The 27,741-nt window shown below is 42.3% G+C and overlaps 1 protein-coding gene across 1 annotated transcript in view; it reads right to left on the bottom strand.

Annotated features, from left to right (window-relative positions):
* LOC115322242 (serine protease svh-1) overlaps positions 1-25,760 on the bottom strand; it is a 91,092-nt gene extending 65,332 nt beyond the window's left edge. The window contains exons 1-7 of the mRNA XM_040216788.2: positions 25,644-25,760; positions 22,076-22,133; positions 8,993-9,196; positions 8,505-8,565; positions 6,240-6,371; positions 5,691-5,851; positions 1,619-1,801 (exon numbers count right to left, since the gene is read on the bottom strand). Coding sequence (XP_040072722.1) covers positions 1,619-1,801; positions 5,691-5,851; positions 6,240-6,371; positions 8,505-8,565; positions 8,993-9,196; positions 22,076-22,133; positions 25,644-25,703 — 859 coding nt within the window. The 5' untranslated portion in view covers positions 25,704-25,760. The remainder of the gene's footprint in view (positions 1-1,618; positions 1,802-5,690; positions 5,852-6,239; positions 6,372-8,504; positions 8,566-8,992; positions 9,197-22,075; positions 22,134-25,643) is intronic.
* Between the last annotated feature and the right edge of the window lie 1,981 nt (positions 25,761-27,741).

Genomic DNA, 27,741 nt, shown 5'->3' with positions numbered 1-27,741 from the left:
GCAAGGGCGTGTTAGGAAAACGCATTGTAATTACATTCAATGCATCGTGTAGTTTATCAGCAAAATCAGAGACATATGAGGGTGGACGATAACAGCATCCCAATATATATTTCTTATGTTGAACGTTAATACACACCCAAATTATTTCTAAGGAACTGTTTATATTAACAAGAAATGATGGTATACTCTTAATGACCCCAATTAGCACGCCTCCACCTGTTCGCAACTCTCTGTCCTGCCGAAAGGTAGCGAATTGTTTTTGTCCTAAGAATAATTCGGTATCTCTGATTCTTGCCGAGAGCCACGTCTCGGTTAGCACAATAATGTTAGCATCGCAAGAGTCAATTGCAGAGCATAAATCATCACGTTTATTTAATAAGCTTCGTATATTTGTAGAAAGAATAGATAAGTTTGACAAAGAATGCAAGTGGTCACTACCCCTCTGCAATTGTTAAGTAGAAACGGAGGCGCCTTCTGTTGCAGTAACAGTTGTGCCACGGCGTGGACCACTGTTGGAGGCATGTGGACGAAACAGCTCGGTGACGGTTCCTGATTCACGGTCATAGACGTAACACTTTTCATTCAAATATAATTTGTTGTAGTTAAGCTTAAACGTAGTTCCATGCGATTTCCCGAACTCAATTAGCTTCCTTCGTGCCAAACGAGTCGAAAAGGAAAAATCCTCGCTTATACCGATATTCATCAATTTCAGTTTTGCCTTTAAAACCAGGGCTTGCTCTTTTAATTTAAAAGAAGCAAATTTGACGATTATTGGCCTGCATTTATTATCAGTATACTGACCGAGCCTGTGAGCGCGCACAATGTCCAGTGACAAGTTAGTTTCACCATCAAAGCAGTCAGATAGAGCCTTGCTTATCTTTTGTTCGGTTTGTGCCCATGTTTCCATGCCGCTATCAGCAATTCCATAAAAAAGAGTGTTGTTTCGCCTTGATCTATCTTCTAAGTCATCTAACCGATCAAGCAGGGCACTATTTGTTTTCTTCTGCTCTCCGATTGACCGCGTTGGAAGCCATGCTGATACGGAACTATAAGGTTGTTGCTGGAAAGGTGCGTCATGATTTGGGATGAAAGTATATATTGCATAAGCTTGCAAGAGACGCACGCTAGTGAAATGGACCTGTAGTTGTTGAAAGAGTTTTTATCTCCGGATTTAAGGGCCGTTTATACTCCGACGTTGAGCGCAGTGAACGCAGCGTAGTGCAGAACGCGCGCCTTTCATTAGCCGGCAACCAGGAACTCGATATATGCGTCCAATCAGAATCTGTGCGCGCTGCGCTAAGCCGCGCCCGTCGACGTTACGTTGGAGTATAAACGTACCTTTAAAGATGGAAATGACGCGAGCCAGTTTCCAGTCTTCGGATAGTTCGCCAGTGGAGAGGGGATTGTTGAAACAACCTACCCAGTATAGCACCATACGTGTGTTTTGTTAATTCTAGGAGCTTGGTGGAGTTTTCTCGGCTTACACCCGTGGTATAATAACTAAACCATGCATGATATAATGTAAACTAAAACGTCAACTATTCTTGTCGCGTCCTTATGTGTAACGTACGTGCTGATGATTACAACCATTCACAATATTTGTAATAAATTACGCTACCTTTGTGCAGGGTTGAGAGCAGTTCGGAGACAAAATCGTTCATGACTTGGTTGTCGACGACCATTAAAGTCGAACCCCTGGACGCGCAGAACCTCTGGGCCCCTTCGTGGGACATCGGCGGAGTCGTTACCACCAGGTGACATTTCCCCATGAAAGGGTGCTCCCCAGGGCTGCATCCGGAAACTGAAGGATGACGTATTCATTATTTACGCTTGGGGGATCGGTCACAAGTTTGTTTATGCATTGTGTTTCCAAATACTGCAGGCCAATAGTGGGGTCATTACAGGAGGGAGATTGTTCATAGTGGTCCACAGCAAAAAAAACAATAACGGATTGTTATGGTTGAGATACAACACAGGCAGCCTCAATATAATAAATATCTGCATTTTGGACTATAAATAACATAATGTATGTCAAAACAGTACATTTCTACGTGGCAATTTTACGTTTCTAAAGAGAAAAAAAACAACAACAACAAAGGGACATACATGACGGTACATCTTTGTGAAAGACGTTAAAGGTGTCGTCGTGTCCATCCCTGTGTTTATTCTCTCAATAACGTACAATTTCACCAATCTGCTCACCTTATAAACTTACTACTCAACAATGTTCGACTAACTGCACTCAATGTTATAATATCAATGCCATTGGCCAGAAGATCAAACGGTCACGCTCCTAGTGGTTCACTTCAGGCACTTTGAGGCAGTGCTTCGCTGGGACTGCTGTTCAATTAGTTAGCAACCGATGGAACACGAAACCTAGCTGAACGCTTACACAGCACTCGCGCTCAAGCTGTGCACCACGATCGATCTATATAGAGGACGTAATATTTGAGTGCACTTGAGTTAGGTAAACACCGGGCTGTGTGGCAAACAAGCTGGACAAAGCGCCCCTCTACTTCAACCTTCTCGCCAATATGATCTAAAATTTTTACGGGAGAATCTGAATTTACAATTCTTGAAGAAGAAGCCACGACTCATCTACTGTTCTAGCAGAGTGAACCATGAAATACATTGGCTCTAATTTAGTCTCAGTTTATTATTTTAAAGCGACTATTTCTAAAAAAAAAATATATATATCCGAGAATTAGTAACAGGCAAGGTTCGTGTTTTGGGAGTTTATTTCTAGTAAAATTTTTAAGGTGTTTTTCATGTTTATTTTTCGGAGAAAAATCAGGGTTTATGGAGGTTATTTTTGTTATATTCCCAATTCTCTATACTACTCAGTTTAATTTCACCTGTTTTCAATTTTCAAAATTCAGAATAAAGTTTAAATAAAAGGGCCGGGCAAAAACGTACCCTAAATTCATCAGAACTTATCTGTATTGAATGATATTCCTGCAGCTGCCTTTGGCATGTGGCATTAGCGCTTTGCCATTGTCACCACTAACAATGCCATGACAAATAATGCGAAGAAAGGCTGTTGTCTCAACAACGACAGATACTTTGAAATAACTAAATTCCTGGCCGTAGTCGCTTTGAATCATTAAAGCTTCAGCTCCAACTCCATTTAAATATACAAGTTTATAGCTGTCACTGCTCTAAAGACACTACCCCTTCTTTTTCTATGAAAAACGCAAACTATAAACCTAAACAATGAATTTGGTCGTGCCCCAGAGGTACCATAACCCGTTGTCCTGAACGAACAATGACTAGCTGGAAGGTGAACCCCCTTTTGTCAACAGTCCGAAATTTCAAACGAGACTGCAGTTGCCTCTTCAAGAGACCGCTGACCTTGTGCGTTTTTAAAATTTATTGTAAAATACCGTCTTATTTGCTTTTCATTTTCCTTCCTGACCTCGAAATTCCGAGTTTCTCAGATAAATCTTAATTGACGAAAAGTTTACCCGTGAGCGTTTTTCGATTTTTTTTTCTCGATTCATTCGAACACACGTAACACTAGTTACAGGATGTGATTAATTTTAGTGATACATCACGGGAGTGTGCTTTAATCGAACAAAATTGCTGCAAAGAGGGCTATTCCCTCTTTAAAATGATACCTATTGACTGTGTATACATAGGGTTTACACGTTTGTTGTTCCTTCTCTGAAGTACTATAGGTTTTTAAGCGTGAAGTGCCAATATTAATTCCTTACGCATCCTTTTTTTGTATTACAGATTTTGTATTAGCATGAACCATGTAAGCTTTACCTTCTTTCTAAATGAGAGAGTATTCCAAGTATAACAGAAAGAAATATTGATGGCGTATACTCTGTCATCTATGTATAATTAAAATATATTCGGCAGGGACACTTAAGACTGCTTAGGTGTAGGAATGCGGGAGCATTCCTACATGCAGCGCATTCATACAAGGAGCACGCCACGTCTTCCTCTTTCACGCGGCGCTCCGGCGGTGACATCACGCTCCCTCCGCTGCGCAGGCGCGGCGAACCTCGCCGGTTTCACAACGGATTCCGTGACGGGGCATCTGCGTTGCTGTGCTTTTGTTTTTGTTTCATTTCTGAGGCGCGTCTGCTTTCCAGCCGATGGGAATTTATGCTCCGTTTCGCTTAGCCAATGGGAATTTATGTCCCGTTTCGCTCAGCCAATGGGAATTTAAATGCGTTTCGCTCAGCCAATGGGTATTTAGTGCCGTTTCGCTCGGCCAATGGGTATTTGGGGGCCGTTTTTCGCTGCGACAGATATCAAACAACGCCGGCTTTGCTCTATGGGACAGTTAATGCTCTCGCATTAATAACCTGGATCGAAAAGGGGATTGACAGAGCGCCCGATGGTGCAGATAACGAATTAAACCGGCGCTATTTATGTCACCTAATTTTCTTATTTCCACCAATACATTTATATCTAATGAGCTAATTCAGGAACGGGTCAAAAGATTAAGCCAGATTAAGATATTTAGAAGAAATATTCCCATTTCGTCAAAGGCGTATTTCACGCGGTCTTTACGTATCCTTACAAGCTGCCTTAATTAAAACCTCGATGGTTCTATACTCTTCGTACTATATCCTGTGCGCGCCGAAGAGTACATGCTCCGAAGTCCCCAACGTGAAATTCCGGTAGCAATGCCGCTCTAGACGGTAGTCTGCGATAACGCTATGATAAAAACTAGCTATTATATAAATCATATGAGGCGTTTTTTTCTTCCCGGTCTCATTGTGTTATTTCATGCACACGCGAAACACGCAGTGCGGTGTTGAAATAACCCGACGCGGAAAAACCTTCTTCTCGTCTTTTTACAATCTTTTCATTCCGAATATTTCGTAAAACCGGACTTGCATACGTAATGTGTTACGGGTAAAGCGTTACTTGTAGCTAGTGACTTTTTTTCTTAACGAAGTAACGATTTAATGCGTTTAAAAAAAGGAACGAGTAGCGTATTTCTGTTACGGTTTGATGAAGTAACAATTAAAGGTATTTATTTACTTTTGGAGAGGAACGTGTACGACACAAGTACCCAGTCTAGTTATCACTTAGCTCGCGCCACTACCGTAAAACTCTTTATTTTCGCGGCCCCTATTTTTCGCGAATCGGTCAAAGAAGACATAATCGCGGCCACTAAATTTCGCGAATTCAGGACGCCTGATTGAAACTCTTAGGGACCAAAATTTTCGCGTGCCCTTATATTTCGCGAATTTGTCAATTTGCGAAAATTTCCGAAAATTAAGGGTTCGTGAAAATCACTGATTTTACAGTAATTCGCATGATCAAAAAACGCTAGGTAGACTAAAAAAAGATGTGAACAAGATACATTTTATAGCCACAGTTAATTTTAAATGAACCCATTAAAAAGCGAGCAATTACTACCGTCATCAAATATTGCAGGTGGCTATACTGCTTCATAGAAGCGACACATTTGGAGTTACGAGACGATAACGCGTTACATTCAAGCTGAGGCAAACCGCGTTTCATCTGAATTGCAGTAACAATTAAGTAACATACTTAATTCCTTTCTGAGTGTGCAACTGGTAACATTACTTAGTTTGGTATTGTATATCAGTAACTTGTGCATGTCTGCATAAGAGAGTTTATCCGCTAGAAAATACATCTCCTTGGCTACCATAAAGAGAGTGAGAGAGAACGAGAGAGAGTGAGAAAAAGAGTGAGATGCTTACCGTAGTCTCGGAGGCAGTACAAGCGCACTCGCCTCGTGCCTGCGCAGGGGACGCTGCGGACACCGCAACCGGACAGGCTGTCGGCGTTTTTGGGACACTCGAGTTCAACGGACGACGACGGCATCGGGCCCAGCTGCTTCTTGTGGGAATACACTCCGCCCCTTCAAAAAATACCAGGAGAAAACCAAGAAAACGCGCGCTTTCTATTAGTAAGTTGGTTTGGCCAGGTTAAATCCCCACTCATGTTGGCTTCGGCATGAACAGCTTCGTAATGGTTTTTTTTTTTTTTTTTCAGTCACTATACACTTTGTTTTGTTTTGTTGTACTTTGTTTAGCTGACAGTGCGGTGGAAGCTACGTGCTTTCCGGACCAATCAATGGCCTCCCGTTCATCACCTGACTCCGCACTTTGAGTGTGGATATGAGCGCGGTAGTGTGATCACGTGGCAATAGTTAGACGTGTGACTGGTTCAAGGAACTCCTAGCTTCCACCGCACTTGGGGGTGAACGGAGTATAGAAAAGGGCCAGACAGCTGTAGGATGGACTTACCTTACATATCCCATTTGCCGACATGCTAGTGTAGAGATCCTGGGGTTCCACTCGCGGCCGCACACAGAGACCCATCTCCCTGAGATTTTGGTTTCGAGAAAACCTTCGTGGAGAAGCTTGCCACCATAGAGACTTGAAAATAAAAACGTCCTTTTCGTGTTAGTCGACATGAAAAATGTACTGTGGCGACATAACAAGCATACTCATATGTACAATATGCTGTGTGATATTATGCAACTCTAGATTGAAAACAAAATCAATTTGTTTTTCAATAGAGGTTTAGATGGCGAGAAGCATTGATGGGCAAAATACCTGCAAATATGTATCGAAATACAAATACAATATACTTCGTCAAAAATGTATTTAATTACAAATCTAATTAAATTTCCGAAAAAGCATTTAAGTACAAGATACAAATACAATTAAATGTATTTGGTCTCCTCCAAATACTTTTCCAAATACATTCCTCAAAATTTGCGTCAGCGACTTTAGGGCACCTGCAGCGGGTTTCCGGGTATCCCATTTTAATTTTGCATCACACACTCGGGAGCTAGTGTGCGAGGCTCTAGTAACGTGATAGAAATATAATAACAAAAAAATGTAATCAGCATGGACGTAATGGGTGAAAAAAGTACAGAGCTTCAAGCAGCTTTTTTGTCGATTACATTTTGGCATGGACCAACAAAGAACCGAGGCGCAGCACTAGCTAGAGAATTATTTATTGTTGCAACTCACTCCAGTTACGAAAATTTGGACGACCCGCGCATTTAGAATCTTTCAGGCAAAAATATGGATGGAAATCAGGCTGGAAAGCATCACAAGTTGTCACAGGCCCTTTTTAGCCAGTCTGCCTGTGAACGTCGATTTCGTCACTATTCTTGCCCTGGACTAGCACCGCAATCACAAAGTCACTAAACGCTTGTGCTTGATTGAGAGACACTGCATTCGGTGCAGAACGCAGGTTTCTTCCTGCTCTGGACAGTGCCTTTAAAATAAAGCCGGAAGAGGAAAAGAAAAAAGCCCCATGGCCGAATAAAGGATGGAGACTATATCATACAACCACTTGCATAAAAACAAGAATTGTAACTTCGGCAATAACATTTATTTAACGTAATAGAGGCAAGTGCAACATTAAAGAGGAGACCTCAGTACATTGTTATTTTGATGCGTGCTAATCTGTGAAGCTTCAACTAGTACGACTTCAGCAGCAGAAGCTTTTCGAACAATGTGTCGCTAAGACGACGCCTCTTAGGGCGCAGAATAAGGCTGCCAATTCGTGACAATACATTTGAGGGATGTGTTTTCGCTCACAAAATTGTATTTAATTACAATTGTATTTGAGATACCCACGTTTTAGTATTTAAATACACACGTCAAATACATTACCCAATTTGTAATTAAATACAAATACAAAATACACGACGTATTCGAAATACGCATTTCAAGTACTTGTATTTGAAATACTGCCCATCCCTGGCGAGAAGTTAGTCAAGTTTTCCAATGGCGCTTGATGTCTTTCTTGCATAGAGGAAATTTAGCCAGTCCAGCACGACTGTTGACCTGGAGTCTTTGAATAAGCATCACGCGAAGTGGCTTCACGAATTCACGTTGACAGAGCGGCGTTACAAACATGAAGAGTGAGATTTGGATCCTTGATATCGGAGTCTCCTATGCAAACTTACTATCCTCCTACTGACACTACACACTACGCTAACGCACCAGGAACTCTAAGTTGGACATCAAGTGAGGAAGTCGGCGAGATTGACGATCGCCGCGATTGGTCAGTGCCAAGATCAAGCGAGGCCCTGACCAGTGGTGACGGTCGATGGTCTCCGATACTAGAAGTTTCGAGTTCCTCATATGTGTCCTAAACTGTGATACTGGAAAGTTCGAGTACAATCCCGATGCCTAATATATGTCCTGGTCTGCAATACCGGAACCGTTTTAGAACACTTCTGATATTGATGTTTGTCCGGTATCCGATACTGGAGCGTTCCAGTACAATCGCAATACTCGATTTTCCTCCTTGTGCAGAATGTCGTCGATCATAGAGCGGATAAAAAAGTGTAAATAGTTTGACGATTTCAGTAGCCTTGCGCTGCCGTTCGACCCCGCCTTGTCACGTCCACATCGACCCACCAACTCCCGATCTCAGTTTGTCTATATTGTGTTCTTGGCGCCTTGCCACTCGTCACTCGTAACGCCATACGACCCAACGCTCGCACTAAAATATGAGATTGTATAATACAACCATACGCTGCTTACCGAAGGCTCTGGTTGGAGTCGGGAACGAAATTGGGGTCGTCTAGTCTTTCACTGAAAAAGTCTGAGAAAGGGAGAGGGAAAACAATTTCCAAGGAAACTGTACGAGCAAGATTCTACATCTTCAATCACGTAGATAACGTCGCTTCATTTGCTGCTCTCGGTGCAAGCCAGGGCAGCTTATGGGGCCGGTAACCTTCTAGCACGATGACGGACTAGAATTATCGATGTTCCAAAATATGAAAACTGATACACAATTAAACGCAGTGCACCATCTCATTCGCTTGCTGAACGAAATTCTTGTTAGCAGCATTTATGACTGATAAACTTCAAATTTTGATGACACCGTGAACCAAGCTGGATTGTTTCAAACAGTGGCTTTTTGTTTTTATATGCTTGCAAAGGGTCCCGAGATGTCATCCCCCACTTCAAAACGGCTGCAATAATGATCTCAAGAGAGGAACGCGTGGTTCCAAAGCATGGCAACTTACCTCCGCTACTTCTGGTTTGCTTGGTCCAATGATCCGCGTCCAATCGACGATCTCTGTCTGCGGGGCGAGGGTGGTTAGCGTGATCCACCCACTGATTCAGCCAGTGAGGCCAGCCAAAAGGACGGCCCGCTGGATCCGTAGGCACGTGCGGCGCTGACTGTCTCCGCTGTGCAGGGTTTGCCCAATTGTGCTGAACGAGGTTGTCTGGCAACGAGAGAAGCTTGAGATATACCTGGTGTCTCATAAAGCGCATGCCGATATGATCACTGTGCGACACTGTTAGAGCAAACACGACATCGTCCTTTTTGTTGTTTTTATAATTTTAATTTGAAAGCGTATTGGCGAGGGGCTAGTCCTTTTTCTATTATTTTTCCGCTTAAGAGTTAGTGCCCTAAATAATCAGAAATTTTTACAACACTGATAGTTTCGATGGAAGGAAGTATTACGAGTTTGAAAAATAAACCATAGAAAACTTTCAGCCTTTCCACTCTGGTGAAGAAGGAAGACCTGCGGAGCTGTACAATGGAAAGTAATGGCCGGCCGCAAGTCGGCAAGCCAGTGTGGAAAGGCTGCCGCCATCTATGAGCGACGACGGCAACCAGATACGTTGCTTGGCGCCGTTGCTCATAGATGGCGGTAGGTGTCCAGAGTTCAGTGTCTTCATTTCTTTGCGGGAGACAAGATCCTGAGGAAACTAGCCCTTAACAGCTCCGTAAAAGCCGGCGATCGCTTTTTCGCGTTAACTGTGTGGCGCGGTGTTTGTGTGAAGCCTGCTCACCACATAGAAATTGGGTTTGTGTTGTATTCGTCATTCTTATCGGCCCTATGTTTTGAGGAACAATAAATTAAAAACAGTCAAATATGAAAAGCAGGCTAAGATAAACAGGGACGAAGAACGTGTAAAGACAACGACGGGACAACGGCTGTCCTGTCGTTGTCTGTCCTGTCGTTGTCCTGTCAGCCGTTGTCCTGTCGTATTCTTTACCCAATCTTCGTCCTTCATTATCTGAGGCTGTGTTTCATCATGTTTAACTGTAATCAACTGGCCCAAATCACCACCCTTCTTAAATTTAAAACAATTCACCTTTTATTGGACTTGCATAGTTAACGTTTTACTTAGTAAATTTAAACAACACAATACAATACAAAACAGTCGTTATTTGCTTCTTAAAATACAGTTCAAATGTGAATCCCATATTACCCGATACTGGCTTGTGCGTGGGACGCGACAGAGTCCTCTGCATTTTGTTTCGATTAGAAAATTGTGTAACTTGCGTTAGAGCACTCCATTGCAAAATAAATAAAGTTTCTAGTTCTAAAAAAATACAGCTAGTCTATTCCACTAATCCATTAAACAGCAGTAATGCTGCATACGTTGGATTTTGGCACGACTTAGTCATGTAGTTAACTAAAATTCAACTCATCGAAGCAAACCAATTTTCTATGGGTGTCCTTTACTCTGTTCAAGTATCCACGTTTTCAACAATTTTTTTTTTATTTTAGGGAATTTTATCTTGAGTAACTTTTCAGGTAACTCATTAACAACCTCGGGTACATAATAATTTCCTGTGGCCTCTCTATATTTGGTATAAATAAACGGTTCAATAAATTTTCTATTTGGCCTTAACGTTCGTTCCTTAGAATTTTCAACTTTATGTTTGTTGTTAAAAGATGTTTTATTATATTATCATACTTCATTTGCTCTTTAAAACGCAACAGTTTTCTATGCATATAGTTTTGGAGATCGGTTTCTTCACATAGGCAAGCCCTATTTTTGGCTTTCCTTTTCTGAAATGATTCCATTTTTATTTGTAGATATACGTCACAGTATCCGTAGACTGTTTTTCCATATTCTGTACTTGCCCAGTAAATTCTATATCATTATTAGTATGGATCGAGGGACCAGATCTCGTATGTGATACATCTGCGCCATTAATATCCTTAGTTTTTTTGTTTTTTTTTTACAAATTTGTTCTACGTGAATATCCAATTTAATATGTTTGTCTGTACATCCCTAGGTATTTGACATTGTCAGCATATTTAAAGGGATACTTCAACAAAATTTCAAATATTCCCGTCGTGTTCAAAAATAGGTTGAATATGGCCCACAATATCCGTAAATGACAATCGCACGCTTGTATTTTAAGCCTGGGTGGTTGTATTTTTCGTTATAAACGGCCCACTCTGACAAGCGCTCGGAGAAGGCCCAGCGGAGACCACGTGACATCCAATGCAATCGTGACGTAGGTCATCTCAGGACGAGCAAAGGTACGGCGAGGATGACGTCGAGAGGATGGCCTAGTCGTTCCAGCCACCGAAGCGGCTGCTTTTGTACGAATTTTGAGTGACGGGTTAATCTTCTGTAATCTTGTAGGGGGACAATAGCGACTTCTCCGACACACAAAAAACATTCTCGGGAAGAGGGGAGTTCCTCCTGCCCCCCTTCTCTCGTCGTGGCCGGAGGCGAGACAACTTCCTTCACTAGCTGTCAAGGTTCCTAGACGGGCATTACAAGCGAGGCGTTAGCGACATCCACCAGGTGCTCTTTGCTAATCGTTTAATTCGTTTTAAAATTCATTTTCGTGACTTTTTTTTAACAAGATATTGATATGTTCGATGTGATGCTGCTTCTTTGAACACATATAGACCAAAAAAGGGGCGGAACGCATGATGAATTATTGCAATTCTGCTGGTGCATTGTTTTGGTGTTTCATTTACGATTTGTTTCCTCGGGCCTCTAAAGCATAATACTTGTGTTTTCGAAACGTTCACAACAATATGATTTTTTTTTTGGTATCATTATGTGAATATATAAAGGCTTCTTGTATCGTTCTTAGAGCTACTTGATAATTTTTATGTGCATATACGATTCGTCCGCAAATTGAAAGAGCTCACTTTTTAATTTAATTTGAGCTATCTTGTTAACGTAAAAATGAAAAAAAAAAAGAAAGGCGTTTCCAACTTCCTGTAACGCCGAATTAGAGCTCAGCTCTTGAGGAGGAGGAGGAAAAGGTACTGAGGAGAGGATATACCCCTCCTTCCTTCTCCCCATTTCCTCATATTGCCTGCTACTCCTCCCTTCGAGCGGCGTCGGCGTCGGCGTCACCGTCGGCGTAACCGTGAGGTCACGTGACCCTCATGACCTCAGGGGGTCACGTGACCCCCTCAGGACCCTCTGAGGGAAGTCACGAGGACGTTTCGGCACGGTGCCGAAACGTCACCATGCCGAAACGTCGCCGCGGTTACGCCGACGGCGACGGCGACGCCGCTCAAGCCGGAAACGGGCGCCTAAGAGCTGCGTTCTAAAAGTAGTGGACCGAGTACTGTACCTTGCGGTACCTCCTGCTTGACTGTTTTCTCTGCTAAATTTTGAGCCTAGTCGTACTATCTGATACTGGCCATTAAGATCATTCTGGAATCTGTCATGCTTCTTTCCCCGAATACCAATACTGTGAAATCTTCCTATTAATATATTATGGTTTATTTGTTTCAAATTACCCACTAAAGTCTACGAATAAAGCTAGAACCCCATATTTTCATTCACATATATTATATTTTGAAATATAGGGATCCGAAATGTTTTATTAATATGTTTACATTATATAAGTGATCACCGACCATATGCATACTAGTCTATAATTAAATAATTTGTTTTTAGAGCGCAGCTCTTAGGCGCCCGTTTCCGGTTTGAGCGGCTTCGGCGTCGCCGTCGCCGAAACCGCGCGGTGCATTATGGGAAGTGTCCCATAATGCACCGCGTGGGACCCTTGTGACGTGACATCGCGTGTGACGTCACGAGGGTCCCGCGCGGTGCATTGTGGGACATTTCCCACGATGCATTGCGCGGAGAGGAGGAGGGGGAGGAGGAGGAGGGGAGGGGAGGAGGGGGTTGGGAGGAGGGGTGGGAGGAAGACGAGAGAGGAGGAGGAGGGGGAAGAGAGGAGGAGGAAGGAGGAGAATGCGGAAAGGAGGGGGAGGAGGGAGGAAGAGCTGAAGGAGGAGGAGGAAGAGGAAAGAGGAGGGGAGGAGTAGTAGCAGGGAGGATGAGGTGGCGAGGAGGAAGGAGGAGGTGTATACCTTCCCCTCAGTACCCTTCCCCCCTCTGCCTCAAGAGCTGCACTCTAATTTGGCGTTACGGGGTGTTGTAAACGTCTTTAATTTTTTTTTCGTCTCTTTTATATATTGGGGAATAATGGATCTTTTCAGTTTCTTAGTAATATTGCCTCTGTAAAATATACAATTGTATAATTGTAGTAGTGCAGGTTTTTATATATTGGCATGCCATTTAATACCTCTAGCTCTCTTTTGGTTCAATCCCACTGCATTATTAGTCTTAAAATGTTGAACCATTTCAATCAGATCAACGTGATTCGTATCGGTGGAAAATAATGAATTACTATTTCTAATTTGATTTTTTTTTTTTAAATTTCCATGCTGCAAAGGGTTTTGATTGATTATACATATTCCGTATTGAAGCCATTTGCTAGTACTTCTAAGTCTTGTTCTGGTCCAAAGTTTGGTGGCATTGTGCCCTCAATGTTTTTTTTTTCTTTTTTTGTCTTAACACTTGGTTTACTAAAGTCCAGCATTGTGCAGTAGTTTGTCTCAGAAAACTTAGTCTAATAAAAGTTCCTTTTTGTGAATTTAATTAGCGCTGTAACTTGGTTCCTATTCTTTTTTTCTTGGTTTGGGGGGAAGGGGCATTTTTGTTATTGTTAGAAAAACCCTTAAGTAATTGTCAAGCTTTAGTTTTTTTGTATTCAATTCATCAATTTATTTAGTAAACCACTGGTTTTCTTGTTTACGTTCCTTTTTGTGCTACGTATTTGAGTTGATTTTCATAAATGTCTTTGAATAAATTAACAAAATAATCTTTTAATGTGTCTGAGTTTTGTTCTTTAGCATTTTCGTTCCAGTGTAATCCTTCGATATATCGATCCACTTTTCTATTGTTAATAAATGAGCGATAAATATTTTTAGTCTTTGGTATCTTAAACAAATTGCGCTATAGTTGCTGCCACGAAGTAATGATCGGCTACTTTTTCGTAAATGACATGCCGTTTGGACTTACCCTCCCTAGTCCGTATGTGTATATGATCTATACACGTTTGTGTTAGTTTCCATACTCATATATCTTCTCTTGTAAACTAATATATCATCGATTACAATCCCGCATGTGCCATGCCATTGAAATATTTATTGGTCAGTAAACTCGGTTTGCTGGCGTCTTTTTGAATGTACCCTACGGGTGATTTCAGATAAGATCGACCAAAGGATGGCTAGTCGACATTTTCAAATCAACTGATGTTTTTATTTGTTATTGTCTACTGTCTGGTATGAACGAATCCAAACTTAGTTTTGACTAGAAAAAATACTTGGGGACAGGAAAAATCGTAAGGCATGAGGTGGTGGACAGTTGCATTAACGCGCACTGATGGAGGGGGCCCGTTTGAGAGTAAATAACTAAAGCGATAACATTAGGAGAACTCTAATACGTTTTAGGCGCAAACTATGGGTATAGCTTGCTTGTAATGTAAAGTAATCATATTTATTTAAAATTTATTTATTTTTCTAAAAATTGACAAACATGCCTGCTCGAACGACAAATGGCAAACTTTGGAGGCCTGTATCTCATGAAATAATTTAATCATTATGTTATAATTTGCAGATATTATTCTACTAATATATAGCTAATATTTAAAAAAATAACTAAGGTATCTGTGTGATACAATAGTTAGGATATATTTAGTCAAACATGGAAAAAAAATCAAACAAAGAAAAATTCCGATGCGAATAAAAAAAAAACACCACCCTCGATTTTTTTTAAATTTAGGTAACCTGTTATACTCTATTTCGGCATTCATTTCCATTAAAAACATGTTGCATCATTTTATTGAGAAAGAAGATACAACTCCCCAAAGTAGGGTCCTTTTTCAAACCCTACACTTAGCAGTGTTTTATACAAGAACTAACTCCGAGTTCCAGTTTCATGAAACCAACACACATCTTTTATATATTTTTATTCAGATGAGGCCAATGATAACTAAATAAATCGTTCACACACTTAAATTAAGGAGAAACTACTGTGTACAAAGAGGTATCATATTACGGACTAGTGATCCGAGAAAAGATCATGCAGCCATCGGGGACTAGGAACTTTGTTTACTTTGTTCTCCTGCGACACTATATGCTATTCCCTCTTCCGCTCTACCTTCATCTCTCTCTCTCTCATATATATCCCTGATATATATCCAGAACAAAAACATGTCCAAGCATTCCCTTTCTGCGTGGTAGTGTTCTGTGGCTAGCAAAAATCATTTCCTCGCTAAGCTCACGATTATGGCAAAATAGTTGCCGGAAACCGCACACGACACTCGTCGCTAGTTCTGGCAAAACGGCCGATACAATCTTTTTTTCGCATTTCCCCGCTCGCTGTCAAGGACAAGGGGGTTCGCTTCAACAAGCAAAACATGGCCGCCGACGCCTGTTTACTGAGCAGTCATGCCTGTCGCCATCTCACTCGCTGGCGTCACGGGCGATAATATCAGGCACAAAGGGGAACACCAACCGGCAGCATTATCCCCAAATACTCGAGCCTCGCGTAAATACATAGAGTGTAAACGCTGTCGCCATGTTATCGTAGTAAGACCGCCCCCCCCCCCCCTCCCCCAACGGGGGACTGCAGTACGCGACGGCGTACTAACACAATGGCGACGATATCGACATCGCGGGCTCCGAATTTTCCCATAGTTCTACTCCACAGGCATTTCTCGAAACGCTTGATATTGTGTACGCCCGCCTGGAAGGATTTCAGGCGCGTAGTTAAGATAAGGCGGTTCTCCGCGGCAAAAGAAAGCAATTTCACAAAAGCTTAAAAGCGGCGGCGACGCGTGTGCGGTGAACGCTTGTAGTTTTGGTGTAGACAGGGTGTGTGTGTTCTCGTTGTTGACACCAGCCGACGATAAGGCACTGCAGGCGGTAGCTCAGTACAGCAAGGGCTAATCCGAGTGACCATCAACGTAACCCCACCGCCAACCCCTCGCGAACCGGTCGCCGACATGGCTCAGGCTGTGTCATGAACCACGTGGTAGAGGCTCGGGTGCTTTCATATCAGCGCGTGGAGGGACGACAGTGCGATTCCGGAAAGTCTTTTTCGAAGGCCGCTGACCACAATTTTTTGTCTGGAGACTTTCCCTCTTTCTTCCTTTGACGTGGATCAAGCTTTGCCAACAGCCTCAGTTGTGACCTCTCTTTTCAAATGTACGTTTGCAGTGAGTGAGCTCCTCAGCCTCGGACTTGTCACTTGTGCACCCAGTAGTTCTTTCACTTGGCAATTATATGCCATCAGTTGGGGTTTAATTTCTATTATTTATGTATACATTATGAAGACGTCCTGGAGCTCCGAACGAGTGTTTTGTGCAGATTACTTTTGCAAACACAAAGAGACTATACCAAAGCAGCGGAATTTTCGAAGTGTTGGCGAGTTGGACCTAAACTCGTTGAAGCAAATTCTTCCGCCTGACTGTTCCACCAAAGTGAGTGCGACGGACTACCTGTGCTACCATTGCTTCATGCACATCACTAAGGAGATCTCGATGCGAAGCTCAGAGCAGTGCCCTGACATATTTGTGCCAGCTGAAGAAGCAATTGAAGATCTAAATCGCAGCATACTACCTACAGATGTGTCGCCGCTGAGACAACCAAGCGTCGTAAGAAGTCGGGACAGGCCTGTCTATGTCAAGAGAAAGCAGACAGAACTGGAGCAGGTTGCTGTCAAGAATATACGCTCAAGGCTACGTATTGCGTGCGACAGGGACGCACCATCGGGGTCGTCCGAACCAACGTGCTCCACATGCACTGAGTGGGTGGACAACTTTCGGCAGGCCTTTGAAACCGCCACCTCTCTCCGGGAACGTTGTCAACTGCTTACACTGCTGCCGTCAACACTGACGAAGAATGAGGTTCAAAAGAAGATTCCACAGGCCTCAATGTACCTCATCAGTAAATCCCGAAAACTCAAGGAAAAGCATGGCGTGTGGTATGAGCCGGATCCTTACACGAGGTGCAAAGTGAGCCCTGAGAACCTGTCTGCTGCCCTAGAGTACTTCACGAAAGACGAGCTACAATGTTCGCGCCAAAGTCCCAACCAGAAGGACGTCATCTTTGTCATGCTCAACGGAGAGAAAACGTTCGTGCCAAAGCGCTTCATGACACGCTCAATACGAGAGGCCTTCCGTATATACAAAGACAAGCATCCCGATTCTGGCGTTGGGCTAACGAAATTTTATTCGTTGCGCCCTAGATGGGTCCAATGTATTCCACACCAGGAAGTGTGCGCTTGTGTGCGCTGCGCCAATTATTATCTTTGTATTGCCGCTCTAGAGAACGTTACAGGCTCAACATTCAACGCTGGTGAAATGAACTCGGCATTTCTGTGCGACCCAGCAACAGGACTGTGCCTTCAAGGTGACTGTGATCACTGCCCAAAAGGCCAGTTTCTTACACTCCAGAAACTTGATATCCCGGAGGATGAAGAGATTGTGCTTGCAACATGGGAGTCCGGCGACCTTGTGAAAAAACTTTGGAACCTGAGACTTTCCTAAAAGTCATCCAAGTGACGGTTGGAAGTTGGGTACTTCAAAACCATATCCGGCAAACGCAAGGTAAAGCGATCTACGATGAAAAACAGTGCATGCAACGCGGGAGCATTGTCTTTCATTTTGACTTTGCTGAAAACTGGACCATCGTGCTTCCTGAGGAAGTGCAAGCATATCACTGGAAAAAAAAACAAGTTTCGATATTTACATGTGTAGTGACGACAAGAAAATCTACAAACAGCTTTGCCATCATCAGTGAGGACCTGTGTCACGACGCCGCTCACGCTTGCTTGGCTCTAGAAAAAGTGAAGGAGTGGGTTGAAGACAACGTTACGGTATACTCGTACGTGACGTACGTAAGTGACGGCGCCGCCAGTCATTTCAAGAATCGCTACCAGCTTCACCAATTTGCAAAGGACGATTGCCCACAAGTCCAGTGGTTATTTTCTGCATCTGGACATGGGAAAAATGCATGTGACGGAGTTGGCGGACTCGTGAAGCACCAGGCCACGCTGAACAACCTGAGAGAACGTTCAGTAAGCGCAATTCAGACGGCCAGGACAATGGTGAGTGTTCTATCAAAGAAACTGAAAGGCGTGCATCTTGTATATCTGGACGAAAATGAGGTTGTTCGGTATCGTGAACAAAAAAAAGAAGAGTGGCTGACGGTGCGCGCCTTCCCTGGCATTCAGTCTTGGCACGCGTGGCGGCTCAGCAAGTCATCAACAGAAGGGACCTGTGACGTATATGTAGCACGGACAGTCGGATCTGCTTGCAAGCAACTTTATTAAATGGGTACAGCGAGGAAAACCTTAGCGTAAAGTGCCGAATTTGATTTCCCAAGGACTGCTCATTTTGAATGCAGGGACATCTTATTTATCACATTTTTCTTCACGGGGTATTTAACCTACTGTTTTTGTTGGTGGTTACTAATAATTTTTATCTGATCACTATAAAAAAAATCCCAAAATGTTATCCTCGAGCAGGATAAAATATATCGGCTTGCCACGATTCATTCATACACCGATAGCATCGAAGCTGCTCCAGTTAGGCACTATGGCATCCGTCACCTGAAATTGTTTGTAATCGTAAATACACAGCCAACCTAAATATCTTACTATTATATCTTTGTTTTTGTGTGTGGACGTAAAGTTATTTATTTTACTCTAGATGTAAAATATACCGGAGGGTACAACTTCACACTGCATCATCTTTTCTCAAATCATTAGTCTCTAATATGATACCACTTTGTACGCTTATGTAAAATGCTGTATATAGTTTCTCCTCCCTTTTACTGTGTAACCGATCGTTCTTTTTATCAATGACCTCATCTGAATAAATGTATATAAAAGATTTGTGCAAGTTTCATGAAACTGGAACTCAGAGTCACTTCTTGTATAGGACACTGCTAAGTGTAGGCTTTGAAAAAGGACCCTACCTTGGGGAGTTGTTTCTTCTTTCACAGTGCAATGATGCAACATGTTTTTAATAGAAGTGAATGCCGAAATAGAGTATAACAGGGTACCCAAATTTAAAAAAAATCGAAGGTGGTGTTTTTTTTATTCGCATTGGAATTTTTCTTTGTTTGATTTTTTTCCCATGTTTGTCTAAATATATTGTAACTATTGTGTCACTCAGATACCGTATTTATTTTTTCAATAATAGTCATATATTAGTAAAATAATGTCTGCAAGTTATGTAATAATGATTAAATTATTTCATGAGATACATATTTCCAAAGTTTGCCATTTGTCGTTCGAGCAGGCATGTTTGGCAATTTTTAGAAAACTAAATAAATTTTTAATAAATATTATTACTTTATATTACAAGCAAGTTGTACCCATAGTTTGTTTGTAAAAAGTTTTAAAATTCTCCTAATTTTATTGTTTTAATTATTCACTTTCAAACTTGCCCCCTCCATCAGTGCGCGTTATTGCAACTGTCCACCTCTCCCTGCCTTACGATTTTTCTTGTCTCCAAATTTTTTTTCTGGTCAAAACTAAGTGTGGATTCGTTTATACCAGACACAAGACAATGTCATATAAAAACATCAGTTGATTTAAAAATGTCGACCAGCCACCCTTTGGTCGATCTTATCTGAAATCACCCCTACAACTATCATGTCGGTGTCTTTGTTGTCGTGTAACCAGTTATTGATTTCATCTAGAAATTAATTTAATTACCACGAGGTGCTCCGTATATGCTTGGCATAGAAGTTTTTTTATTGTTATATTTGATTTTAATATGAAGAGCATCCGTTGGAAAGAACATAATTTTATTGCTTTTGGTTATCTTCCATTTTTAGTTTCACATTATCATGATTCTTCCTCCTCTCCTCTTATATCTAATATTTTGAAAACACCTCAAAATTTAAAAAAAGCAAGATTTATCCTTTGGTTTAATTGCAGTTTCCGAAAATACAATTTCTAACTTATCTAAGTGCGGATTTACCAAGCAGTTTATATCACTGAAATGTTTTCTAAGACTGCGAACATCAACGTGCAGAAGAACAAAACAAAACTCATTTATAGTATCGTTCATACTTTCCCACAATTTCTCAAAAGAAGAATACGTTTGTTTTCGGTCCATGACAAATCAAGTAGGAAGAGCAACCAGCAGATGTAACTCTATTTAATTTTTTCAAAGTAACTTTCGTCTTCGATTCGAACAGTTGGTTCGCATCCTTTTCTTTCGCACATATGAGCACCCTTCTTTATGCAACACAAACTTGTAGCCGCAGTGATTTGCTTTTGCTCTCGAATCACAAAATTACTTTGAGCTATTCAAGTGTAAAAAAATCGTATATATATGCCAACAAATCGAGTACACTGAAACTCTTTACGAGTGTTTCGTTGCTAAATTTTCGTGAGTATTTGGAGCGCAAGCTCGTCTGCTTCTTGCAATGCGGTTGCGGTGAAGCCAGAACGCCAAACTCTTAATGGCTGACTGGAAAAAGTAGTGGGCAGACCTGGAGGCATCTGACATTGAGGTCTATCCCCTATCCTTCCAATCCAAGCCAATCAGAGCTCGGCGTCGTTGCGACGTCAACGCAACTCCTGCTCAAGAAGCAGACGACTTACTCTCCGCATACGCTTCCGAAAGAAAATTGAAGCCGAAACCAAATCTTGGTTTTCTTGTGAATACTGCATGTAAAACAAAAACAGACTGTCTTGTTGACGCTGCTTCTCAAAGAGGGTGTTGCATAAAACAAATACTTGAAAGTTTCTTGAGACGTACTCCCTAAAGCAGGTACGGCAGATGTGAGTTCATCTGGAAGCGTCTGAGTACCAGCACCAACCAAAGGATTTTTTTTAAATTTTGTTTTATTCTACGTGCTTATAAGTATATAGTTTGTTCTTCTTTTCTCAAATTTCTTCCCTAAACCTAAACTTACAAAAGTTGAGTGAGTTAAATGCATCTTCTAAATATGTACATCTTTCAGCAAAGTTTCCTTGTATCCTGTTTATTCGCTCACTTTTTTGTTACGCGTGATTAATGTTTGAAAACACTATCTCGTTCTACTTAGAAACTTGCTGGGCATTGTTGAAAACTACTAAATTAGTAGAGAGTAAAAATAACTAAAGCGTGATTTTTTTTTTGCGGGGTTTATAAAGTACATTTAACTTTGCCGAATTCACGCATATTTTCGTTCCTCATGATTGTAGTGACAATAACGGCGACTTGTGCACCCAGATTTAAGAGTGATTCCTCAGGATCAACTGCTCGATCGGGGGTCACGTGGTTTATGAGCTGCGTTTGCTACACGAGCTGCGACGAGGTTACGAGCGCGGTAATCGTCTGCAAGCGTCTCCGCCTCTCCGCCCACTTTCCTCCTCACCACGCGACAACGCAACGCATGCGCACTTCACACCATACAATCTGTGCGAGACGTGTCCGCCATTCAATTGCAAACGCACTCTATGGTTTGAGTTGCTCCCTTTCTTAGATCTGAGCTCTCTAGCCGCGACCTTGTACAGCTATACGGCCTGCAAGTTCGTCTGCTCTTTGCGCACCTCGTGCGTCTGTTTACCTCCAAACGCTCCATGTGCTTTTGTTTACCCCCCAACCTAAACCAATGACGGCGCGCGCTTGGCTGCCTCGTCATCGCACGTTCCCCGGGCGTCCTCTATGTTGCCCTTTGATTGGCAGGCATGCTCCTTCCGTTCCAACGCGGGGAAGACGCATTTTGGAACACTACTCGCTGTAAACTTACTTTCACACTAAGTTCAGACGCAGCCGGCGCTACCAGCAGATTGGACAAACCAGACAGCGTCAAAGCCTCACCATCATGGTCTTTGTCATGTTTCTGTGCCTGTTCTATCATCGCTAAACCAATCATAAACAGAAAAGGCCTGACTTGCGCTTTTGACGCTGCTCGATTGGTACCTTTAGATCGTAACGTCGGCTACGTCTGGACTCAAGCTGAAACGAAGTATGGCAACGTCATTTCTTTTGGGCGGTGTCTCGAAACCGTCGACGTACGTACAGTGGTGGCGGAAAATCTTGTCCAGATGTCTCGGCGGGTGACGCCATGGCTCAGAGCTCTGCAAAACAAATTTTCAATGTGAGCAGATATTTTTAGCTCCAATCAACCTATCTCCATTTGATTGACCGGGCAGTTTCATCAACTCGTTCTTGAAGGCCCGACACCACTCCGAGCTCGCACTAGGTTTCCAAGTCGCACCGGGAGCTTCCGGTATCAATGTCGTTTCGCGGAAACAAGAGATGCTAAAAGTCTCCATTATGTTTTCTTTTGCATCAGAACAGACGGCTACAACGAGCAGAGGGGGCAGCACTTGAAAAACTACGGACCTGTGGCGTAACTTTGGGGGGCGTTAATTATGTGCGGTAGTTACAACTTACAAAAGCCCTTTGTAGATAGGAACACGTCTTCGTGTATACCTGCTTATGTTTAATCATCGGCTACAATGAAACATTAGTGAGTACATGCGCGCAAGCGCACAACTTATTGAATAATTGTTTAAGGCGTACCCCTATTAACAACGCGCACGAGAGCGATCAGACAGAGGCTCTTCATCAGGGACGATGTAGTATTAGCTCCTATGATTATATGTCTTTTTACTGTAAAGGACTTAATTTTTGCGAGAACCTAACTTTCGCAAATTTCGCGGCCTGATTGAGATCCCGAAAAATAGATCCCGCAAATACCTTTTCCTATCGTAACAACTACACAACACACTATCCGTATTCGCGAAGCTTCGTGCCCACGAAATATTCTCAAAAGCCACACTTTGCAAATTTGCGAAATATTAAACCCGCGAAGATAAAGTATTTGAGAGTATTTGTTATTTCCCAGTATTTCCGGCTAGTTTCTTTAATAACCTTCGTTGCTCACACTACACCTCAGATGCCGACTTTTAATAAACCCAAACTATTGTCAACTGGCTATGGGTTAATCTGCATCTTCAGTAACATGTATATGCCTTTTTGTTAATAAAACAAGTTGAATTTACTTGAATTGCTTCAGTGCACACATCGTCGATAAAAACATCGAATTTTGATTTCAGCTACAAATCAAAACACAGCCACTGCGAGCATGACTGGAACGCAGACTAAGCGTCCACGTTTATACGTTCCAGCAGTTAATGGTGTCTTTAAAGGCATTGTTTACTTAGGTTGCACTCGTTTTATTTGAGCGCCTCGTGGCGTTGATCTCTTTGTGGCTGCCACTGGAGTGCAATGTCTATAGTCCGAACTTCGAAACCTGAGTGGTTCCTTTTAAAAAATATTCTTTCGGCGTCCGACTCCTTTACATGGGCCGTGACAAACGAAAGAGGCGGTGCTGAACGAGCCCAGGCAAGACCCGGACCCCAGGGCAACCGTGGCCTTCCACAGCATCGACGGCACAATTTGAGTATTTATAAAGTGTTTGTCTATGATAGCGCTCCTTGTGTGACTTCCTCGGAGCGAGCAGAACTTGGCCTGATCGTGAATTGGCAGGCGACCCACATAACTGGCGCCCAACGTGGGGCCAGTTATGCTTTACTTACATGCTTTGCGATGAAAAGGCGTAAAGGTATATTTTCGCTTATACATCATTAATGGTTCAGAAATATTCGATCATAATGATATCTGCTAGCTTGTATAGTAACTGACAGCTTTACAAACGAAGAGAGTGGCCTATCATGATTAGGTTTTTTGTTTCGTGATTGGTTGTTCGCTTTTGTCATTGGCTGGTGCTGCAATTTGATTGGCTGCGGAGAGATAATGATGGGCTCGGGGTCTCGCCACGCCCTTCATTTCGTTCTGAAGCTCTCAGTGACTGCGGTATTCACGAATACAACGTGGATCTAGACGCGAACATCGTAATAGGCGTGCTATCGTCTCACGTTGACGTTCGCCGTGTAAACCATGTGACAGAGTTAACCCGAATTCGAAATTGCCTCTCCGTCACATCTTAAACATATACAGTGCTAAACATAATCAGGTTGATACACACACGTTTGCATAAGTTCGTGCAACCCCCTACAGACATTCTACTATTCCAAAGCGAAGCCTTTTAACAGTGTGCCTCGGAGCGCAACCGGCGGTCCTTTTTCCAAACACAATTGTCGATCATAATTTAAAAAAATACAAGAGCTGTTTTTTCCTTTTTTTATATACGGAGCTGACCTATTTTCAGTACATTATTCAACGCTGTTGTGGTGCCCAGAACTACGAACGATAACTGTGCTGAACTGAGTCTTGAACTGCTTGCAAATATAAGAAAAAGTTGGTACACATCTGATACTATACGGCTCAAGAGCTCCCATTCGTGGTTTCATAAATTTTTCTATTGGGTAGAAATTTATTAGTACCACCGCGCCTAGATCAATATTGCCCACGTGTCCATATTCTCCAGGTAAGGACAGGAATCACTAAGATGTATAAACTGAGGCCAGCGACCGACCTTTGGCCTAGAACGTTTGTTTCCAAAACTGCATGCTATTTGCGCTGGATTCGGGGCGACTATAAAGGCTTGCTTAGCGCTGCAGCGCCCACAGCATTCTTACGTGAAAGCTTATATCTGACTCGAAATGGTGCTACGCTTCTACTGTGGATTGCAACGGTTAGCAAGTCGCGCTGTCCTTTTCAGGAACCCAAAGTCGTGGCATTTGTACGTACAGACAGAGCGAACATTATTCGAGTAAATAAGAAATTCAGAGATTACGGCGCTGGCAGTACGGATGGGAGTGCGGGGTTTGAGTGCAAATAAGCAATCCTTTCGCGAAATACATTGTTTGGTAAAATTTTAGATCCTCTGAAATATGTCATCGTAAGACTAACAATTCGAGAGTTGTCACGACAAACGCTCGTACGGAGGAAAGCTCCCTCACACGAACACATTTTTAAACTTACAGACGCCAACTCCTGAAAGCTAATAAGTAAAAATCAAGGGTCTTACAAAAGAATACTCTTGCTATTACAGTTTGATGGTAAATAAGTATATTTAAGTTGCCGTATTTATTCAAAACTTAACGGGAAATTTTAATAGCAAATGCCAAGCGTTTGTTCCTCCTTATTTTAGTGCAGACCAAGTACATAAAAAACAATAAATGAAATTTACAACAAAGGACCGGCGATGAACGCGGCACATATCATGCTTGGAGCCAGAATACTTGGCTTTAGGTGGGGGGATTCTGAGCACATTCATTTCGCGCTAAAGGTACCACCCCAAAACGCTTTTTTTTTTAGTTAATTCTTGCTATTCTCAGTCGCTCCTTTCCTTGAGTTGATCCCATGCTCCATGCAGGGGAGCGGGCGGCTCTGTTTATAAAATGCTCGCTTTAACACTCAGTAGGCAGCATGAAGTTAATATTTCTTTTACTTACCAATTAGAACAAAAATGCGTATGATTATGCGACTTATATACCGAAATGCTAGCAAAGTCCAATGAAGTAGCAAACACGAATTTGGGCATTTTTTACATAAAAGCGGAACCCGCCATGAGGTCTCCAAGCTGTATTTAACTTGAAAATAATGTAACACGGACGTTTTAAATGTCACACATCCTGTTACGACACGTTGCCTTATAACAAAATAAGCCTACTTACGTTGATAGGAACGCATGCTAGAAGGACGATCGTTACCGTAATCCAGTTGCACTTTAACATGTTAGCGAGCGAAAGAGAAACCACCTCTCCATCCGAGAATATGTTCGGAAATTTTGGTGTCGTCGAGGCGCGTTTTAGACGGACATAGAACGCACACAGCGCCCCACGTCTTTTTGCTGCAAACCTGTGCAGCTCTGCATCTCTCTTATCAGTCCTCACGAGTCTTGCCTGAGAAGCCTCTTTGATACTCGATCCTCGCTAAGCAGATAGGTTCCCTTTACCGCTTTGCGCCGCGTAAACAGACGAATATCGGGCATCGCGAAATCATTTTTGTTTTGCCTATCTAAACAAAGCCGATATATTTAACTGCGTACCCATGTAAGGAAACGACTTATCGCAGGAAGTTCCCCCATGCACCCTATACCGAGGTGGCAAGGCTCGAGGTTTTAAGACCAATACGTGTATCGGAAGTTTAAAGCTGTTGATGATTAAGTAGCACCCTTTATTAGCTACGAGAGTTACGAGGTTTAGAGCAGTTTACGGATCTCTAATATTTTCCTTCATTCGTATCGCAATATTATAGGGTTGCCTAATTCACATGTCACGCCGCTTAAATTGCCGTAAACGACTTAATTTTAGCGAGGACCTTATTTTCGCAAATTTTGCGAATTGCCTAAAATTTACTAAAAATAGGTTCCGCGAACAATTCCGGTAAACTGTAAACACATTGGAATCTATATTGAGAACCCAACGTGACGCGAAAATTAGAACCCGCGAATTATTACAAAACTTAAGCTTTTACCTAAATCGCGAAATATTGAGCCCGGGAAAAATAAGTCGTTTACAGTATTTGAATATGTGCTCGAAACACACATTAATACAATTTGCAAACTTCTTCGGCCGTGCCTGGCAAAAGTCTTGCACGCAGAATACGTAGCAAGGTGTGTAGTTGAGCGAGTCGGTGCGTGATGGAAATAAATGAAACACCGCAAGAAAGACAAAAAGCAGGTGAACGACACATCGCTGTGTTTGTGGGCCTTTTACTTGTTCCTCTAGTAGTTTTTTCGCTGCTGTATTTACTCTCTCACAACACGCGCAAGGAATTTGCACGTAACGTAAACAACATCTGTGTCTAAAAAAAGTGTAACGTTCGTTCTGTCGTTACACTTTCGCGAAGAGAGAGGAGGGGGTCAAGTTGCGATTTTAAGAAGTTTTTATACGCTAAAAACGTAAATGTCATGTGCCCAGACGCAGTGAGGATATATGCCTCACACTTAATGCGTTACAAGGAACTCTGTAACCCATCTTTTGTTTTTGTAAACCTTTGACTTCGACTTTATTTTTGGGTTTGCAAACAAGAACGAGTAACGCAGTTTCAATTCCATTACTTTTTGGCTAGCATATGCAGGGTGGTGCCGTAGGGACTAACACATTTGTCACGCCTCGCAAAATTCGATTTCCAAACGTACATACCTAAAATTGGGCACGCGAACGTAGTTTCGCCAGAATTGTTATGTTTATTTTTTTTATAGCTCACATCTGAGGCAGTAAAATATTAAAATGAAAACAAAACCGGAGGCCGCGCATTTCTTCTGTCCTATACCAGCCTTTGTCGTCTGCACACTGGTTTATGAGCTCGCTCTCGGGTGCGTTGCTGAACGCAAAAATGCTAGAAACAAACATCATGCAGAAGCTGGCGATGAAGAAGATAATCAGGATGATTAACACTTTTTAACGAATTATATGAACAATGACCACCTGGGAGCAAGCTCACAAACCAGTGTGTAGTCGACGAACATCCGGTGCAGGGCGTAGAAAATGCACGCCCCCCGTTATTGTTCTATTTTTAATATTTTACCACCTTTCATTGAACCCTGTACAAAATACACATAAAACTTCTTGCGAAACTACACTCGCGTGCCCAATTTCAGGATTGTACATGTGGAATATGAATTTTAGAAGGTGCGTCAAATATGGTAGTTCTTACGGTCGCACCCTGTAGTAAGAAAGCTTGCCTTTACTTTGACTTGTGCTGGGGTGGCGTAACAACTCAGATGCCTCCAATGGACTCATATTTGAATACAAATTGTTTCGGTAT

This window comes from Ixodes scapularis, unplaced genomic scaffold (assembly GCF_016920785.2).
Source record: "Ixodes scapularis isolate PalLabHiFi unplaced genomic scaffold, ASM1692078v2 PGA_scaffold3__209_contigs__length_174095766, whole genome shotgun sequence".
NCBI lineage: Eukaryota > Metazoa > Arthropoda > Arachnida > Ixodida > Ixodidae > Ixodes > Ixodes scapularis.
The sequence above is the reverse complement of the archived record's forward strand: the minus strand, read 5'-3'. Positions and strand labels throughout refer to the sequence as shown.